General features: G+C 41.8%; 3 protein-coding genes across 3 annotated transcripts in view; 2 read left to right on the top strand and 1 right to left on the bottom strand.

Moving 5' to 3' along the window:
• Positions 1 to 8,474, bottom strand: part of ccdc85a (coiled-coil domain containing 85A) — a 39,581-nt gene extending 31,107 nt beyond the window's left edge. Inside the window, exons 1-2 of the mRNA XM_080782854.1 lie at positions 7,954 to 8,474; positions 3,665 to 4,745 (exon numbers count right to left, since the gene is read on the bottom strand). Coding sequence (XP_080638980.1) covers positions 3,665 to 4,745; positions 7,954 to 8,190 — 1,318 coding nt within the window. The 5' untranslated portion in view covers positions 8,191 to 8,474. The remainder of the gene's footprint in view (positions 1 to 3,664; positions 4,746 to 7,953) is intronic.
• Positions 8,475 to 9,909: 1,435 nt separating this feature from the next.
• On the top strand, positions 9,910 to 15,739 carry LOC308328134 (heme-binding protein 2-like). The gene is made up of 5 exons (XM_080781853.1): positions 9,910 to 9,930; positions 10,899 to 11,048; positions 11,576 to 11,702; positions 14,564 to 14,738; positions 15,033 to 15,739. The coding sequence occupies exons 1-5, from the start codon at positions 9,925 to 9,927 to the stop codon at positions 15,202 to 15,204; spliced, it is 630 nt and encodes a 209-aa protein (XP_080637979.1). The 5' UTR covers positions 9,910 to 9,924; the 3' UTR covers positions 15,205 to 15,739.
• A 938-nt stretch (positions 15,740 to 16,677) lies between these two features.
• LOC308328135 (uncharacterized protein) lies at positions 16,678 to 19,406 on the top strand. The gene is made up of 4 exons (XM_080781854.1): positions 16,678 to 17,262; positions 17,556 to 17,667; positions 18,365 to 18,512; positions 19,023 to 19,406. Exons 1-4 carry the CDS (start codon positions 17,146 to 17,148, stop codon positions 19,225 to 19,227), a joined length of 582 nt encoding a protein of 193 aa, XP_080637980.1. The 5' UTR covers positions 16,678 to 17,145; the 3' UTR covers positions 19,228 to 19,406.
• The last annotated feature ends 704 nt before the right edge of the window (positions 19,407 to 20,110 follow it).

The raw sequence follows: 20,110 nt of genomic DNA, 5'->3' as shown, positions 1-20,110 counted from the left end.
GCTGATCGGTCCAACAATGCCGGAGATTAGCTGTTCACAGACACACGGACGGACGGACAGGGGCAAAAGCCTAGTCTCAGCCTGGCAGAAACAATAAAGAATTCAAGTCATCTGGTTCTAATTTATGCTTTGTTGTAGGACTGAAGAACCAAAACATTCAATTAAAAAAACACAATGTTGGTTGTACAGTATGAACATAAGTGTTATTTTGTGGTACAGTAGCTCACATACAGTATAACCTCAGTACCAATATCAATGGTTGAGGTTCCAATTCAGTCCAAGAAAGATGTTTCTACACTGCCACAGGGCAACAATTATAATCCACACAACTTCACATGTATGCATGGAGAATATTTTTAACCATCTGAATATAACTGTTCAATACATTAGCATTTTGTCATAATGCTGCTTGTGAAGTGCATTGATGTGTATTCTTGGTAGGAAACGGTGCTATACAAAACAATCTTTACTCTTAATTGTTATTAACCAATAACCACTCTCAAAACATTCTATGACACGGCCTCTCCTAAATGCAGCTCCTGGGCCTGCTGTACAGGACAGTGGTCTCAGCCACTACATTGTGCTGTTCTAACAGCTGAGTCAGGGATCCTGCCTTTCACCTACGCTACGAGGCCATTTCCCATGGTCTCAGCTGCAGTACAGAGCACATCCACTCAGCACTATGCAATCCATACCCTAATAACCCTATACTGACACAGGCACGTAGGAACACCATTCAGCATATTCAGAGTCCTTCTGTGGCAGTTGAAAAGGTGTACTATTTAACAGAAGACATTTGTATTTGTTTCGTTCATAATGCTGTAGAGTCCAACCATGCACCATGGGTGACAAAACAACACATTTTAATTGCAATGACGAGCCTGTTTAGTTGGAAAGAAAATATACACACACTTGGGCTTTTGGTGGCATGTGTGATTTGCCAAATACCAATATTATTCCTTCCCCTGCAACAACACCATAATTCACTAACAGTGCAAAAATGGAATTCAGTTTAATTCCATTCCCTTGGTACACACTTCGGAGTTAAAGCTATAATCTGTACTACATTTCACATCCTACCCAGGATTCAATTCAAACCTGGGTCTCCTGCTTGGGAGACCAAAACTCTACCGCTCTTTCAAGAGATAAACCTCCCCTGGTGCTTATGAACTTCAGGCAGTACTAGTTGTCCACCAGTAGGTGTCCTACCATACACCAGGGTCTGCACTCTTCCATGAAAGTATAGGAGAGACCACATCCAACCATTGTACCATAGATGTGCTATACGGTATTACTACAGACCAACATACTCTACAATACAGACAGTGGAAGTGTGGAGAGAGGTGTGTGCACTGTGCAGCATATTGCAGCTCCCCACTCAGCATATACCTGCATTGTACAGCCTCACCAGAGTATACAGTGGAAACCCTTACTATTTTTACACTTCCCAAGTAAAATTATCGCTCCAGATTTTGCTGTGAAAATGTGTATGTTCTGGTCTGTTCCTCACACTCTGGTGATTTCCTTCAAGTGCAATCACACAAGCATGTATGCACACACACATGCACGCACGGCGTGCACGCTTGCGCACACACACACACACACACACACACACACACACACACACACACACACACGCACACGCATGCACACTCTATTACGCGTGCTTTGCATTCAAGAAATGCAAAACATAAAAATAACATTTCACAGTTAAAATTATTTTGTGCAACTCTCAAAAGCAAGCTCATTAGTGAAGTGAAAGGACAGCTCAGTAGAACAACTCTGCCTCTCTCATGTTCTCTCTCTTTCTCTTTGTGAGTATATCTCTCTGTCTAACTGCTGGCCTGTGCGTGCCATGTGCACAATGTGTGCATGTGCATGTATGTTAATTCAGGATGCACAATGCAGTAGAATTTGCTCCCTAAACACAATCTCTCTCCCCCTCCCTTCTCTCTCTCTCTCCATTTCTCTCCCTGCCTCTTCCTCTGTCCTTGCACTGCACCTCCATACCACCTCTCCTTCTCACTTTCATTCTCTCTCTCTCTCTCTCTCTCTCTCTCTCTCTCTCTCTCTCTCGGTCACACCCACTCACCCATGCAATGGCACAGTCACAGTAAAGTAGCTGCTGCTACTACTAATAATGAGGTTTGTGTTGTGTGTGTGTGTGTGTGTGTGTGTGTGTGTGTGTGTGTGTGTGTGTGTGTGTGTGTGTGTGTGTGCGTGCGTGCGAGTGCATGGACTGTGTGAGTCATGGCTATGAACACAACGACCTAGGTTACCTGTGTTAATTCTATACACTAGAGAATTACATCACCCAAGTCCCCCGGCTCACAAACACACACACTCACAGTCTTTAATATCTATTCTTCTATCTAATACCACACACACGTACGCACGCACGCACGCACGCACGCACACACACACACACACACACACACACACACACACACACACACACACACACACACACTGTCCCATGACATTATAACTTTCTCTCTGTTTTGTCTTTATCTCTCTTTCACACTCTATATTGCTTTTGCCCTCTGTTATGTTTAGGGCTACATTAAATACAGTACTCATTTTCTGAGTATAAAATAATATCTTCCTCTCTGTTACTCTCTACACTCTGTAAGTGACAACTTAAGGTATAATATGTTATGTGTTATAGGGAGTTAGCTAGTAGTAAATGTAAACCAATACACGATCCTAACACTTATGAGGCTCAAAATGTAAATAATGTGAGTATGTGAATGCATCAGATGCTTCAAGTTACGCAAAGTCCATTTCACACGATGCATTCTACAATATCGCCTACAGCAGTTTCTATAGCAGGCGATAACAGGATAAAGCTCTCTTCTTCCATTTGTGCTCTCTTTTGCTCTCTTTCACAATAATGCAGGCTATAGTTACTGTGTGTGTGTGTGTGTGTGTGTGTGTGTGTGTGTGTGTGTGTGTGTGTGTGTGTGTGTGTGTGTGTGATCTCAGCACCTGTGCCATTGCGTGAATAACGTTTGTCTTTGAGTGTCCTCTAGTATCAAGTCAAGGTCAAGCCAATCTTAAACAGCAACTCCACCACTGCAATGGCTACTGTAAGCATACTACATACAGTATTTGAATGGAAATTATGCATATAAAATACATGATTTTATTGATTTATAACAACTCTGTGGATAATGGCTGACAAAACAGCTTGAAAAACACATTCATACATTCAACCCCCAAGGCAGTTGAGCAATAACAACTGCCTGGATTACTTCTACAGTATTTAGAAAAGCCAAAACTGGGGCGCCCGCTGGCCTAGTGGTCCAGGCACATGCAACATGGGCTCTGGCCTGACAGCATGTTGCGTGTTCGAGTCCCGTTAATGACGACCTTTGATGCATGTCTCTCCCCTTCTCTCTCTCCCTCTTTCCTTTCTGTCTTAACTGTAACTATCAATAAAGGCAGAACAGCCAAAAACAACTCTTAAAAAACTAAGAAATGCCGACACTGCATGAGCCCTACCACTACTACAGTATGTGACAGAACAAAATATGGATGAACGTAATAATGATTGAATCAGTGATCTTCAATGACATGCTGTTCTACGCAAGTCGTGAAGCTTTATTTTGAGCGTCATTAATGTGTTATGAATTTAATTCAAGTAGTGTTTCCCGAGTCCTACCGTTGTAGAGGCTTTGCTCCTCTCCAGCAGCCCTCCTCTGGCCCTCCCTTCCTGGGGAGCTACCACCGTACCTCCCCTTCCCATGCTCTGGGCTGTGGTGGTGCTGCTGCTGGTGGTGGTGGTGTCGAATGGACTCTGGACTGCCCACAATCACCCTCCCTTTCCTCAGGTGATCCGGGGTCCCTGTTATTACTTGGCTAGCATTCAGACCCCCAGAGACAGCGCCCCCTAGTCCTGTATGGGCCAGTCTATGTCTCTGCGACAGGTCTGGGCTGGACTTTGCCGCTCCCTTGCGAGAGCCTGGCGAACGCTGCCCTGAAATGAAGAGGTGTTTGTGGGCCATGAGGTCAGAGGTACAGGGATTGGTGTGGGAGTCGCACGGCAGCCTGGTAGGGGACTTGCTGTGCTTCTCTGGGCTGTGGCCCCGAAGACTCCGGGGCTCCAGTTCTGTAAGCGACCCCCCGCGGGGGCGGCAGGACTGGGGAAAGGTGTGGTACTCCGGGGTGTCGCTACACCTGCGGCCCATGTGCTGAAACACGTCCCCGCACGGTTTGTGCGGGTGGTCAGAAGAACTGGATCTAGACCCAGGGCTGGCGTTGGACTGGCCGCCAGAACCCAAGGGAGGAGGCTTGTGGTGGGGGTTGTCGGGGCTGTCAGTGCTCCCCGCGCTGGAGGTGCTACTCCCGTCTCCGACGTCGCGCAGCAAGCCGGGTGCCGGGGCGCCTCCCAGCTGGGACAGGCTACTCTGGCTGTCAATGGAGCTCCTGCAGCCCGCACCTCCCTGCCCCGTTGCGCCTCCTCCCCCTGCAGCGGCGGCCACAGCCGCGGCCCTCTCCTCCTCCAGCATGAGACACACTTCCTTCAGCTCCATGTTCTCGCGGATGACCTCCAATTGCCGCTGCTCAAGCTCCTTGAGTTTGAACAGGTAGACGGAGACCTCCTTCTTCATGATCCCAGCGCTGTAGCGGCCCAGGCGCTGCCATTCCCTGGACACTCGCTTCCCTTTCTGACGGTCATCGTCCAGGAAGCAGCACAGGTCCCTCAGCTCCTGGTTGTCCTCCTGCAACTTCTGGTTTACGTCCTGGTTAAGCACACACACGCGCACACACACGCGCGCACACACACACACACACACACACACGCACACACACGCATGTGCACACACGCATGCACACACAAACACGAAACACACACGCAAAAGCACAAACACACATCAATAGGTTAAAAGCATACACTACACACTGTGGAGGCTACAGATTGTGGTGACTACTTTGGCTTCTGACAGTTTGTTGTTCTTATGAGAACTAAACCTCTCTCCCAACCTGTATATATATATATTTATATATATACACTGTATATCCTACCCCCTAGCCCACTAGTTTGAATAAAGAGTGAGACACTTTGTTCAACTGCAACCTTGTGCTTTATTCTGCAACTAGGCATGCCCCTCATGTGCCCGGCATCCCACAACACGCACGCACGCACGCACACTCGCACACACACACACACACACACACACACACACACACACACACACACACACACACACACACACACACACACACACACACCGCAGACACAGCAGACAGAGAGGGATTACATGTGTAGGCCTACTGTGATTTATCACATGCGGTTGTAAGATAACAGTTGGTCAGTACAGCATTGTGGTTTTTAACAAAGGCCTTGTACGACCAGGGAATGGATATTAACTTATATTTAACTGGATATTATTAATTTCATGCTGGGCTGTAGGCTATGACATACTGTACCGTTGATCCAGATCTAAATTGCATTTGTGTAATATAATTTAACTAATGTAGTATGTAAGGTTATAGTATAGGATCATTGTATGGTATATGTAATGTCTAATGGGCTGTAGTACAGTATGTGGGCATTTACTGTACAACATTTGAACACACATTTTAGATGAGTCATCTGTTAGAAGCAAATCACACAATGCAACAGGTCTGGTCATGTTTGCCTCTTTCCATTGTTGTCTCCACCAGGCCGAAGGCATGGGGAGAGAGTATGTTTTTGTCTCCACCAGGCCGAAGGCATGTTTTGCACTCTGTCTGTCTGTCCGTACGTCCGTCCGTCTGTGAACAGCTAATCTCCGGCACCGTTAACCCGGTCAATGCCAAATTTTGCACATACACTCCCAATGCCAACGATAAACCTCTGCCCCAAACTTTCCAGAACGGCCTGTTATAGCGCGACCAGGAGGGTCGAGAGACTTTTGAAAAACACATTTTTGGATATTACTACCAGATTCTGTCAAAAAATCCCAGAAAACGCTATCTCTATATAGTCATGTGTTCAAGATGGATCTGTCCGTTTCATATTTTAATATAATATATGCTAACATTGGCTTTCAAAGTTTGCAGGATTGGCCCTTTTGAAACAAAAAGCCTCAAATTGTGAACGCAGCATGCAATTTACATGAAATCTTTCACAGACTTTCCTACTAGGCTGAGGAATATATCTCACCCTTTCCACATTGGCCTGTTATAGCGCCACCAACAGGTGGATTTTTGCAAAACAAATTTTTGGAACAAAATGCCTCACTTCATCCAATTGCCATCAATGGTGTAAGAACAAATGGCACCCTTTTCACATTGGCCTAATATAGCACCACCAGGAGGCCACAACCTGATGGAGACCCTGGTGTAGACCTGTGCCCTGAGGGGCACTTTTTCTAGTTTGCACTCCGTCCGTGTCCGTCCGTCTGTGGACAGCTAATCTCTAACTAACTGAATGCCACAGCTGAACCTAATGTTTTCACGAGTAGCCCACTTTGTACCCGTTTTGTACAAATCGCCACAACTCCACAACACAGCGTCCGATTGCAGTGAAACTGTGCATGCATATTCCCTCTAGGCAGAGGAAGTAATGCCACACACAAAAAACATTTTGCCAAACATCACACACACTCCTATCCTCCTGGTGGAGACCTGTGCCCAGAAGGGCACTTTTTCTAGTTGGTCCTGAAATAACACCATACATTTTGGGGGAATACCAAGCAAGCAGACATCTGTCTAAATATCTGCCAGACATGGTAGCGTTATCATCTACAGTAATTTTGATTGGTAAAATAGCCTGCTGTTTTGTATGGCTTTTTCATGGGGGGGGGGGGGGGGGGTTGCATTTCCCAAGTATGTTTTAACCTATATCCAGATATCTCCAGGAATATTTTAAGAATACAACACACTTGTGTGCTACTTAACTGGTGGTCCAACATTATGTACCCAGAAGTTTACATAAGGTCTGCCGAACAGGGTCTTTTAGATGTTCCCAACATGAAATGTGACAAAGCCTTTCAGACTGCACTTCCACAAGTTTTGAGAGATGCACCCTCTGTAGACATTTTTAAGAACAACCTTAAAATGGTTTATGGTCCATGATTTTATTTTCCATCCATGCTTGTGTTGTTGTTGTCCTGCTTGAGTTGAATTGTACAGCCTTATTGTCTGCTTTGATACCCTGTTTTGTGTTTGTTTTATATTTTCACTGTACTGTAGGCTACTGTATAAAGCACTTTGTGAGATTTCTCTGTGAGAGGTGATATAAAATGTACTTACTTACTATATACCTACAGTAGACTAATATGCTTCAGTAGACGTATGCCTAACAATACCTGTTTGTTTAGCCATACCTGTTTGTGAAAAACGCAATGAAGATATATTTAGAGGTTAATGGGATTATGGGGGCCAATTAGGATGTTGTTGATCAAATTTATTTGGGTGAAATACTGGCTATAGAGGCAAGCTCTAGGTGGGTTGTTGCTTTCTTGCAGCGTAGGGGTGAGACATCTATCTCCTTGGCATCTGGCACATGTTGATGTCCAGTGCACCCTATAGCATAAGACTTCTGAAAAAGATAATTGTTTGTTTGTTTGTTTGTTTGTTTTGAGTAGCCTATATTTTGTTTGTTATGCTTTATTGTCATCTACTGGTAGCCTATTCATGTCATAGCCTATTTCATATTATTTGTTTACCTTTATATTCATTTAATTTTTTCATTATTGTGAGTAATAGCCGACTGTAAATTGTTTGTCCTTACCTGACTGTTGCATATTACCGGGCATAGACTATAGCCACTAGCTATAGGCTAGTTACATTCCTGTTTGACAAAATATGAAAATCAATAAACTTGTATTTTAATAGATCTACCTTTTTTGTACCCTATTTTTGGCACCAGGTTGAAAAAGTGGTTCAACCATTTGACATATAATCATGCGTGCCCTTTGCAGGCTATACGCGCACCTGCGCAGCAGGCCCCACCCATCTCACCTTCAAGCTCCGGATCTCATTCAGGTGCTGCTGGAGACGCCGGTTCACCTCCCGCATCAGATTGCTGTGGTCCAAGATGACGCTCATCTTCTCTGTCTCCGACCTCCGCAGCCGGCGAACCAGCTCGTCCTTGCCCCATTTCCTCAACTCCTCGTCCGGTACCTTGGAGAGGTCGTTCGCCGGACCCTCTGCACTTTTGGTGGCCGCTGACAGTTGCGGCAGCGTCCCTTTCTCCATCGTTTCTCCAACTCAAGCGGAGGTAGGCTATGCGTTATGCTAAAGTGTTCAGCGAATTCTCACAGACACCACCCCGAATCCAAATACTCGTGGCTTTATTTCCCCTATTCCATGCAATTACATTTATATCATTTTCGTGGTCACTCCGTCTCTCACGCCCATTTTGCAACTCTGGTTGTCTTTACAAGGTCCCTGTCGTCGGTAGAAAGCCGGTCCGCACTCGGTGTCTCCCGGAGAGACCTTCGCCGGCTCTCGGGCTGTTTCCGTGCAGGTGCATGCCTCCTCCCCGCCTCCTGGAACGTATTGTAGCCGGTATAATGTGCACAACCGCACTCCAAACGCACGGGAGGAGGAGAGGAGGATGAAAGGGATGAGAGTGCTTCGAGAAGAGACCAGGTGCAGTGCCTTGAACGAAATTCAGGAGAAGAAAAATCTCTGTCTCTCTCGCTCTCTCTCGCTCTCTCTCTCTCTCTCTCTCTCTCTCTCACACACACACACACACACACACACACAGTCTCACTCACCCTCTCTCTGTCTCTCTCTCTCTCTCTCTCTCTCTCTCTCACAGTCTCACTCACCCTCTCTCTCTCTCTCTCTCTCTCTCTCTCTCTCGCTCTCTCTTTCTCTCTCTCGTTGCAGTTCTAGACATTTTGCGCCACCTGCTGTGGGCAATGGATATAACATGTCGACTTGGGCACAGAGTCATTTGTCATTGGGGTTTCGAGAGAGACAGACAGACAGACAGACAGACAGACAGACAGACTGTGTGTGTGTGTGTGTGTGTGTGTGTGTGTGTGTGTGTGTGTGTGTGTGTGTGTGTGTGTGTGTGTGTGTGTGTGTGTGTGTGTGTCTCTCTCTCTCTCTCTCTCTCTCTCTCTCTCTCTCTCTCTCTCTCTCTCTCTCTCAATTCAATTCAATTCAACAGGCTTTATTGGCATGACGTTTTACAAGTGTTGCCAAAGCACAATCACAGATATTACAAATAACAACATAATATCAATGACATGAAAAAATAAATTAAAATAATATAAAATAAAGCAGGTGGTGCAGAAAATAAAACATGGCATACTGTATGTGTGTCCTACTGGTTGTCCCTTTTCTTGTGACAGGAATTGACATATTTTGCAGCCAAAACTGCACATTCTTTCTGTTCCCCCAGAAGGACTGGTAATCTTTCCCTTTCTGTCATACTTCTGAATTCTGGGAAATTTGTTTCAAATTTTGGGAAGAACTCCTCTCTAATATTTGTGTAGTTTTTACATTGTGTTAAAAAGTGTAACTCTGTCTCTATAGCTCCGTCATCACAGTGACAGCACAGCCTCTCCTCTCTGGGCAGCCAGGTCTGTCTGTGTCTGCCCTTCTCTATGGCCAGACTATGATCACTCAGTCTGTACATTGTCAAAGTCTTTCTCAGGTTTTTGTCAGTTACTGTGGTTAGGTAGTCTGCCACAGTATACTGTCTGTTTAGAGCCAAATATGTTTCTAGTTTGTGTTGTGATTGTGTGAGTTCGTTCCAATATGTGATGTATTTATCTTTTTCTTTAGTTATAATTTGGTTGGGTCTAATCTTCTGAGTGATAGTGTAGCTGCACTGAGGCTGTCTGGGGTTTGTGATGTCAGAAGGTGAGAGGTCAGGACAGGAAGAGAATCCATGACTACAATGTGCTTCCAACTAAATGTGTCAGTGTGAATTGCAATCTTTCTCCATCCTCTTCACATGCTTATTAATACGCAATGTCTGTGAGTATACTTGTTTAGGAGACTTATATTGTTGATAAGAGCACCTTATTTGTGAACTTTAGCAGAAGGTTGTATTATTATTCCCTATCCTTGGATGCTATGGGCTGCTCTCTCTCTCTCTCTCTCTCTCTCTCTCTCTCTGTGTGTGTGTGTGTGTGTGTGTGTGTGTGTGTGTGTGTGTGTGTGTGTGTGTGTGTGTGTGTGTGTGTGTGTGTGTGAGTGACCCCGTTTAGCCTCCACGTACTACCTTCTGTGTTTATTCCTGCTACTACTAATAACATTAGATGTTACTGCTGACAGGCTCTGCTGTTCGCACTGCAGTCTGTCTTGAGAGATGAGTGTATTTAAACATGCAGGGGACCATGCTAATATTATTATTCTACTTGCTCAGAGACACATCAACATAGGCTTGGGTTGGCAGAGCCACAGGGCAGAATTCTTATCAGACAGCCTCTACCCACTCAGCAACAAATACATTTAAAGATTTGTAAAGAGTATAGTAATTGTGCTTGTTTCAAGAACCTATTGTTAATGACACTTAGTGGTTATTAACTACAAACCAGATATTCAAGACTGTTTCACCCAGCAGGTCCCTTTTTAAGTGACACACCGGTGCGGTATTTCTTATCTTTGGAAGGATCTACCAAAACAGTTTGTTGTAGGGAATGTTTGTCTACAGCTGTCAAATCTACTTCGTTTTTATATTGTATTTTCATTCAAAGACATTGAACATGAAAGGAACATTATGAAACAGGAAAAGAAAAGCAAAATAACTGAAAATCTGATCACACTATGTAGTTAGAATTTCTAATCATAGGATGAGAAATACCTCAGCTTCTCAATTTCAGAATCCTTGGGGGAGTGTCTGTGTTTATGTGCTTTGATAGAGGGGGAGTCACCACATCATGGGAGGTGACATTATTCCATCAGTTTGTTCATACTTCTACTTTGCTGTAACTGAGGTGCAGAGGTGTCATTTTGGAGAAGCAGGGAGGATGGGACACTGTGCGTTTCTACTGCTTTTCATCTTGGGAATGCTGTCTGCCGTGCGAGGCTGGACAACAACCATTTGTAGTGGTGAACCCTGTCCAGAATATCATGTTGTAGAAAACAATGGGGTAAGCTATTGTGCTCAAAGATAATTATAATCAGAACAATGCACTAGCCTCGATGACCTTACAGGCGTATGCAAACGCTAAATTTATGTAATTTAGATAGCATATTATGTAGAAATTCAAAATAGCACTCTATAGTGTATACTCATAGTTTCATTGTACAGATATTCTACTGTTAGACGGATGTTAGGTTCTTAGCTAGCTTATTATTCTTGATGTCTAATTTTCTATGTATTTGATGTATTGCCATGTGTTGTTCTGTCTGCTAAATGCCTAAATTGTAAATTGTAATGTTTGTTTTGAATCAGGGCTTAAAACTTGTGTATTATTGTAGTTTTTTGACATGACTATGCTAAATGAAATTCTTTGGCTATTGGTTTTGAATTTAGCTTTTCAATTTCTTGAAAAGATTGCTGGGGAACTACAGCGTGTATGAGATACAATTCTCACACCATAAGCAATCTTTGAAATATGACTATATCTTTTCATTCTAGAATTTTAAGAAGGATTTTGTTTTCTGTTATTTACAGGAGTTTGAGCAGCGAGAGTATGTTCGCACCAGATGGATTACCACCAAGGTCCAAGGTAGTAGCGGCATCTATTTGATGGCTGCACATCAGACGTTAAAGTCCTATTCTGAAGGACACAACAAGGCAGGTGTGTAACAGGAACTCAGTCCGACAAAAACAATGTCATCAGAATGAACTATATTATAGTAACAGTTCAATCTGATTATATATTTTTTGTTTGTTACTTTGTCTAAAGATGTATTTGTTCAAAGTTCAAATAACAGAAATATATACAAATTATTTAGTGGGTACACAACCAAAAGTATTGCAGACGGCAACATTTTATTAATAAGTAAGAGAGTCTGAGATTAGGTGTTATTATTTTCACCTAGAGTTTGTGAGTAAGCAATTGCTTAGAGACTACATAGACCTCTTGCTTTAGGGACAGCGAGTACCCAGTTCGATTCCTGGCCGGCCAGACCATTTTCTGCATGTCACTCCCTTACTCTATCTCTGTGTTTCTTGTCTCTCCACTGTCGCAATAACGGCTCAGAAAAGCCCAAAAGCTAACTTTAAAAGACTTCTTGCTTTGGTGACATTCATTTCAGTCATCCATTCATTAATTGAATTGCCATTCATGTTGAAATTCTTCATTTGGCATAACCCCTTGAGATGAACCATCTAGTTTTCAAGGGGTAAGCAAATACATTCATTGGCTTAGATATGTTAGGAGGAAAAAAACTGCATTGTTATTGTGTTAACTGTGCCCTTTTTAATTTGGGTTTGCGTTACTGTGCATGCATTCCATGCATGCATACATGCATACTTGCATAGCACACATACTGTATGCTGCCAACACTGAGAAGTACAAATGCTGTCATCGTATTTGATCCGAACACACAAAACATGATGGGTAACATTCTTAACTATGATTAACCCTGTAACACCCAACATTGGAATAATACAACACATTTGAAATAATTCATTCATTCATTTTTTTTCCCCTGTTCTTTTTTCACCTAAACGTCAATTGCAATGCCATTGGTCATGATATTTGCATATAAATACCCCCCACAGAGGCTGAAATTCACACAAATTAAAAATCTCTGGAATCTCTGGAATGCATGTATGCTGACCATTTGGTTGCCCTACTCGTAGGATATTTGTGTTGCCCCCCTCCTGACGAGAGCACTGCTATTCCTCATGCAGATCAGCTAATACCATACCAATACCATACTGCAGTTTCTTAAAATAAAACAACTGTGACTCATTATCATTGTCGATAATATTCTGATGTTGTCATACAAAAATTGCCTAATAAAAACAGTATTAAAAAAACAAAAAAACAACTGTGTATAGTGAGATAGCAGCAGAATAATAATAAAACTACCAAATACAAAAGGGTGCCTTTGCACTGCGGCGTAGTGACATGCTTGGCCCCCTCATAATAATACATTGTATAGCAACTGATAGGTATTTTTCTTTTGTAGATCTGTTATTTTGGTGGATGACGGTTCTTGTGATCTATGACCCCCTATGGTCTTGCCGAATTATGGATAATAAATTGCCCTGTGACTGACATTTGATGTCACGCTGTCCCACTGACTGTAAAATAGTACACTGCTCTCCTAGCTAGCGTTGGTAGAAAAGAAGTGTTTTGTTTCCATTTGCCATAACACCCAGCTTCTGTGTTTTTGCCCTTGAAGTTAGTATTCGCTCTAGCAAGACTGGTAAACTGCACTCAATGACGTTTTGCCCTGTCCCCCGGTTCCACTAACTGATATTGCCTGTCCGGACTATCTCTGCCCCGTGAGATATTTCCTGTATGCAATATTCGTGACGTCTTGCATTATCTGTCCATTTGTAAACAAATATGTTTTTTGACCTTTTCCGGTGTATTGATTACGGTATGCTATATTAACCATGTTCAAATTGGTCCGGATTACATGCCTTATTCTCTCCCGGTACAATGGTAGATATATCTGATTGAACCTCCTTCTAGCTCTGCTTGTCTGAAATTGTCTTCCTTGTGTCTGTCAAATTCATTCTAAGGTATTTTGGTTAACTCTGTAATACTCTGACTTTTACTCATTATAGCCTAAAAGGTTTTTATAACCATTTCTGTAAAGTTACCAGCCTTCTGCTTCTATTCCAGTGAAGAGTATTTTATTGTAATTAGATTACTTCCAAAAGTATTTATGGAGTTCCGGTGTTTCCGGAGCTCTAGCTCTCTGCTATCGAAGCTTTTCCTTATTTATCATAGTCTTTATTCTTATACAGTCCGTTAAAGTATAATGGTTGAAATATTCCCATCAGAAACTTTGATTGGGGCAGACTTCCCATGTCATGGGGACTTTCACAAACCACATTACTTCCTTATCCAGCATTTACTCAATAATGAGTAAATGTGTCATTTTTTCCAAAAGAACTGTCTAACAAAGTCTAAAACAAATGTTTTGTAATCTAAATATAGCAGAAATAGCTTAAAATGAAAGTTCAGTCAGACAACTCACGAATAGATTAAACAATATTTATTGCAGAATGATTAACAAGTGTGCATATGATATTTGACTTGGCGTTCGGCTCTGCTGGATTTCTCCCTGCTCGGCATGATTGAGCAACAACATGAAACATAAGAGCAGGGAGATAGAAATACAATAACCCCCCCATGGGGAGCATAGATAGCAGAGCCCACCGGTGGTGGTGGGAGAAAACATCACATACAACCGGGAACCATGAGCAGAGGAAGGCAGGAAGAGCATGGAGTCTAGTGAGCTTAAGTAGCCTGCCCAATTAGTCAGCTGACTGCCGCATCGGCGAATGACGTGTGAGACTTGCACACACGTATACTCCCACATAGTAATGCAGCATGTTAACCCCTTGAGCATAGTATGGGCCTTTGAGCATGGCAAGAACCTCCCTTGAGGTTGACTGACTGAACTGACTCCGCGTGCTGCGTTTTGATTTATGTAAGTAACCTCTAAAGTTCCTGTTTCTTCTCTCTTGCAGGTGCTTTGGTTCCCAAGAACACCTGGCCTGTTCTGGTCACAGTGACACTGGGAGAGGATGGCTCAGAGGGAGACGTTTTTCTGTCATGGTTTGTGAGTGATGACACAGAGCTGCCGGAACCCAATGATCCCTCCATCGTAGAAGAAGTCAGACCTGCTGCCACTGTATATGTCAGGTAAGAATGACAGATACAAGAACTACTTGTACCATACTAGGTAGATACAGTATATTTGAACCAAACCGCAGCATCCATATTGTGACGAAGGCTTTTGTAGAAAATAGCAGATCGACAAGCTTACTGCCCGCCACGCTGTAACTGCATTGTTAGACTGATGATCGGTTCTTGGTTTACTGTATGATCCTAGATAACTATTTCCGTGCATTTGATGTATTACTTTGTGTTGGCCTTCATGCTTATTCTAAATCGCTCTGGATTAAGTCTGTTAAATGCCTAAATTCTAAATTGCAGGGAGTTCAGTGATAGAGTGAGCCATGAGACTGGAAAGTACAATGAAGAGAAGCTCCGTGAGGCCCTGGGGAAGGCTAGGAAATCTTTTGAGTCCTACAGGTACTCAGGGGCAGGATACAACGGCCCCTGGGCTATCCACCAACACAATGAAGTGTGGGTGTATGCTGCCTGAGAACAAAACTCACTCAACAGGACTTCTGCTGTTTGCAATGGCATTTCAGATTTTCTTCCTGATAAGGCTCAATGAATCATGATAACACCATTTTATCATCGCAGTGTCTGGATTTATTTCAGCTTGTATTTTTCAGAATGTTGGAAGGGTGTCCTCCTGGGGCTATTTGAGCGGTTATGCAAAAATGATTTGAAATATCCTGTAACTAAGGTCTCTAAGATTAAGGGTGGGGAACTACTAACCTAATTAGTGCAAATCAATCAAACACACTCAAAACCACAAAAACAAAACTCTGCACCATGGGGGACGGGCTTCTGCTCAGCTGCTCCTTGGCTGTGGAATGCCCTCCCCGACCACCTGAGAGCACCACAGTCCGTAGATGCTTTTAAAAAGGGACTAAAGACCTTCCTTTTTAGCAAGGCATTTGCCTAGTTGGACTTTTAAGGTGTCCACAGAATGTTTTAATTGTTTTTATTATGTTTTTATAATTTGCGACACATTGTGACCTTGTATATTTGCTATTTTCAAAGTTTTTCTTTTTTTAAATAGGACGGTCTCCATAATGAGTACTTTACTTTTGGTACTTTGAGTACCGGTATATTTTTATGCTAATACTTTTGCATTTTACTCAAGTAAATTTTGAATACCGGTATTTCTACAATGGTGTAATGATACTTTTACTTAGTTAAGTAACATTTGGTTGTAACCTTTGTTCTCTGAGTGAAGAGACTATCTCTACACCCAACATATTTAATTATGTAGGGTGGAGAGATACGATAGAAAACTGCCTTTACCTGCTATATCTGACAAGCATCTCGTTTTCACAAGTTCCTCACAGCTTTATGAAGCAGAACTGTATCATGTTCAAAGACCATGAAAATGTCACCCATGATAATGTTTTTTGTAGGACATAAAATAAAGAACATAATATAGCACATCTAACGTATTTGTTGTATTTATTTAATATGGTCCTGCTCTCCTTATAGCATGAAGCAGAAACTGTGGTGACAGAGGTATAAGCCTGGTCTTCTGTGTTAACCTTTGCACTATTGGAGTGATATGGCATTCTGTTCTCACAGAGGAGACCTTCTTCATACTTAAAATTTATCATCAAAACAGAACCGAATACATCGGACATGTCCTTCGTACAGTACTATATGTACTGTACATGTGCCTTAAAAAAAACGTACCGGCAAGCATATCACACGGTGCCATGGTACTCTGTGCTCTTGCAGCCAACAGTGTGATGTAGCTGTAATAGTTTAGAGAAGCTTTTCCAGTTCTTACAGCTTTTCCTGCAGGGCATGTTTGATGATAGTTTATAATTAGATTATATCTGCATCGTCCAACCTGAATAGTGACATGCCCACTTCAGGGCAAAAATAAGTATTTTTTGGTTCCAGTTCTGAACCAACTTTTAGGGATCTGAATTCTGAACCAATTAATTTGGTTCAAAATGGGGACTCAAAATAATTAATTATGTTATTGTGACTCAAAATACAAGATTGGTGTAAATGGCATGAGCTGTAGTCAATAAATGGTATTTTCACGTCCTGTAAGTGAGTCTAGACTCTAAAGACAATGATTCAGTGTTGCAATGAAACGGCATGTAAACCTCACACGCAACATGTGCGAGGGTATTTGTTTACAGCTGGTTAGATGTGTCAAATCTACTTTGTTGTTATGCTGTATTTTCATTAAAAGACATCAACATTTTAACAGATATTGGAACAAAAAAGGCAACACAAAAAGAAAATCTGATCACATAATAGTTAAAAATTTCAGTCACAGAAGAGGAGGACTACCTCTACTGGTTTCTCAAGTTGGAATCCACAGGGGAGGTTTTCCTGCTTTAATTCCAGCACGGGAAGTGTCATCTTTCTGTTTGCTCAGACAAACACTTTACTTTAACTGAGGTGTCATTTTGGAGAAGCAGGGAGGATGGAACAACAGGTCTTTCTACTGCTATTGGGGATGCTGTCTGCAGTACAAGGGTGGACAACAGACTTTTGTAATGGTTACCCCTGTCCAGAATTTGAGGTTAAACAGCATTATGGGGTAAGTGACTGCATTGGAAAATAATTCTATATTGCTTATATGCTTATTTGTGGGTGTTTATCAGATTTTCTATTGCAACGTTTTTGTCATGTGTTTGGACCCATGGATGCTCACTTTACTTGTATTTGGCTTTTATTTTCATTTGATTGGGGAAAAAATAGAACTACAGCATGCATCACCTCCATCCTCATACCTCATAGATAATCTCAACTTCTCAAGTATTGTAATATTTGATGTAATTCATATTATTTTAATATAACGTTTTGTTTTGTTTTGTTTTCTCTCATTCAAAGGAGTTTGAAGAGCGAGAGTATGTTAGCACCAGATGGATTACCACCAAGGCCGACAGTAGTAGCACCATTAATTTGATTGCCGCGAATCTGAAGTTAGAGGCCTACTGTAAAGGTAGAGGAACTCAGTCAGACCATTTGAAGAACATTAGGAACAAGGTTTCACTCTTTTTTGGTACATATTCAGTCACAAAATACACAATTCTTGGGCATAAACTAGTGATGGGAGATTAATCAACATCGTTATCGGCCGATTCTAGTTGTTTTTAGATTAATCGGCATCGGTTCAATTAATCAATCAGACAGACAGATTAATTAAGTATTTACAGATAAACAAGCCCAAAGTAACAAGCCCAAAGATCTACAAGCTCAAAATATTAAATATAAAGGTATTAAAGTTAAATCTGACTTGCCTAAGCCTGCAGTGCAGACACCCTGTCACTCTGTATTATTCAGAATGGACAACATTTATTTTTTAATACAGAATGAAATCATATCGACATTGGTAATACCGGTCAATATCGGCCAAAATGTCTCATCGGCACATCCCTAGCAAAAACTGATTTACACTAATACATTATATTATTAAAATGATAATGATAAATTATCAGGTCTTTCAACTGGGGGTCGCCTAATAATTTCAGTGGTTCACCAGACAATTTTAACATGCTCAGAAATAGAAGGGAAAAGCAGCTAAATTAATAATAGATTCACAATGAAGACTACAGTACATACTGTTTTATTTATTTATTAATTGATATATTTAATGGAAGAAAATGAGCCTAATATTGGATGTGTCTACCATTCACCAGCTCCTGAAACCTGGCCTGTTCTGATCACAAAGAACAGCACAGGGACGTTTCTGTCATGGTTTGTGGCTGACGATGAGGTGGTGCTGCCCAAAGACAACTCCGGCATCATCAAAGAAGAAAAACATCCTGCTGCCATCGTATATGTCAAGTAAGGCTGTCTAGGGCTGTCCCGATTACAAATTTAAATTGACGATTAATTGTCACTCAAATAATTAATTCACAAAACCATCTCAACGCTGTCTATGTTGCTTGAACTTCTTGTTTAACCTGTGTTAGTCACAAATCTGGTTTCAGTAAAACATCTATACATTGTTGAATTGTGTCATTAGAGGAAGTTGTTAGAAAATATAGCAACCTCCATTACCCCCCTATACCAAATATATTTTACAAAAATAGCCAATAGCCAATAAGTTCACTTACACTCCTACAGTATTATACGTACAGTATGTCCAGAATAGGGATGCTAGGGCTCATGTGACCACTTCTTATGTTTTTGGTTTATTGTTTAACTGGTATCCTATAGTTTCAAATGTACAGAAAGCCTTCACCACAAACAATTAAGTCTGGTTTCATGCATTTGATTTACAGTATTACCTTGTGTTGACCTTATTGTAAATCACTCTGGATTAAGAGCATCTGCATAAATTGTAAATTTCAGGGTGTTCAGTGATAGAGTGTCCCAACAGAATGCAAAGCACAATGTAGAGAAGCTCCATGATGCCCTGGTGGAGGCTGGACTATCCTTTGAGGACCACAAGTCGTCAGGGGCAGGATACAACAGCCTCTTGGCTTATTACCAACACAACGAGGTGTGGATGTACGAACAAAACTCACTCAACAGGACTTCTGGCAGTGAATCATGAATTAATAAATTAGCAAAGCAGTGTCTGGATAGATTTCAGCTTGTATGCTTCTTCAGAATGTTGAAAGTGTGTCCTATTTGACTATGAGTGGTCCTGCACAATTATTTGAAATATTCTGTTTTTCCTATTACCGGTATATAGCCTACATTATCAAATGGTTGTGTCACACAAAATTAAAATATTGAATCTAATGTACAAGCTATTGTGATAACTTTTGAAAAAATCTTTACCTATAATGCCCTCAATACAGATGCCGGGTTGAAAATGGTTAGATCTGTCTGTGGGATTTACAGATATTTAACTTCTACATTTTCTCCATATATTGTAGGAGTATCAACAATGTTTTTGTTTTCTGGTGATGCAGAGCATAGTGCTTTTTTATTTTCTTTTTTCTTCCTGTGTGTGTGTGTGTGTGTGTGTGTGTGTGTGTGTGTGTGTGTGTGCAGCTCAGTGTTGATATGAACTTGTTGAGGTCACAGAGACATCAACAAGTTGCTTGTTGGGAACAAGTTTTCAGCAATGTCGTGGATCTACATTTCTAAGCTGTTTGCATCCAACCTATTTAAGTGTCATGCTTCCGAAGAAGCCCAGCCCATATGGACTTACAGGACACTTTTTACAGTTTACATAAACAATTACAATAAACCGACATGACGGTTTGCAAACGATGATCAAGTGAATACCAAACTGACACTCCAGATCCTTATGATCAACATAAAATAAAATACCATAAAATACACGGCCACCAACTCTATATCTGACTTCAAACCTCAAACCCTTAGATTTCCATATATGGAGCTGACCTGACATCACATATGATTGAACTGGGAACCTTTCGGTTCCCATCCGGTCACTCTACCCCTGAGCCACTGATCCCCCCCTG

Source organism: Protomyctophum bolini (assembly GCF_963924005.1).
Source record: "Protomyctophum bolini genome assembly, chromosome: 14".
Lineage (NCBI taxonomy): Eukaryota > Metazoa > Chordata > Actinopteri > Myctophiformes > Myctophidae > Protomyctophum > Protomyctophum bolini.
This window is presented reverse-complemented; position numbering and strand designations above follow the sequence as displayed.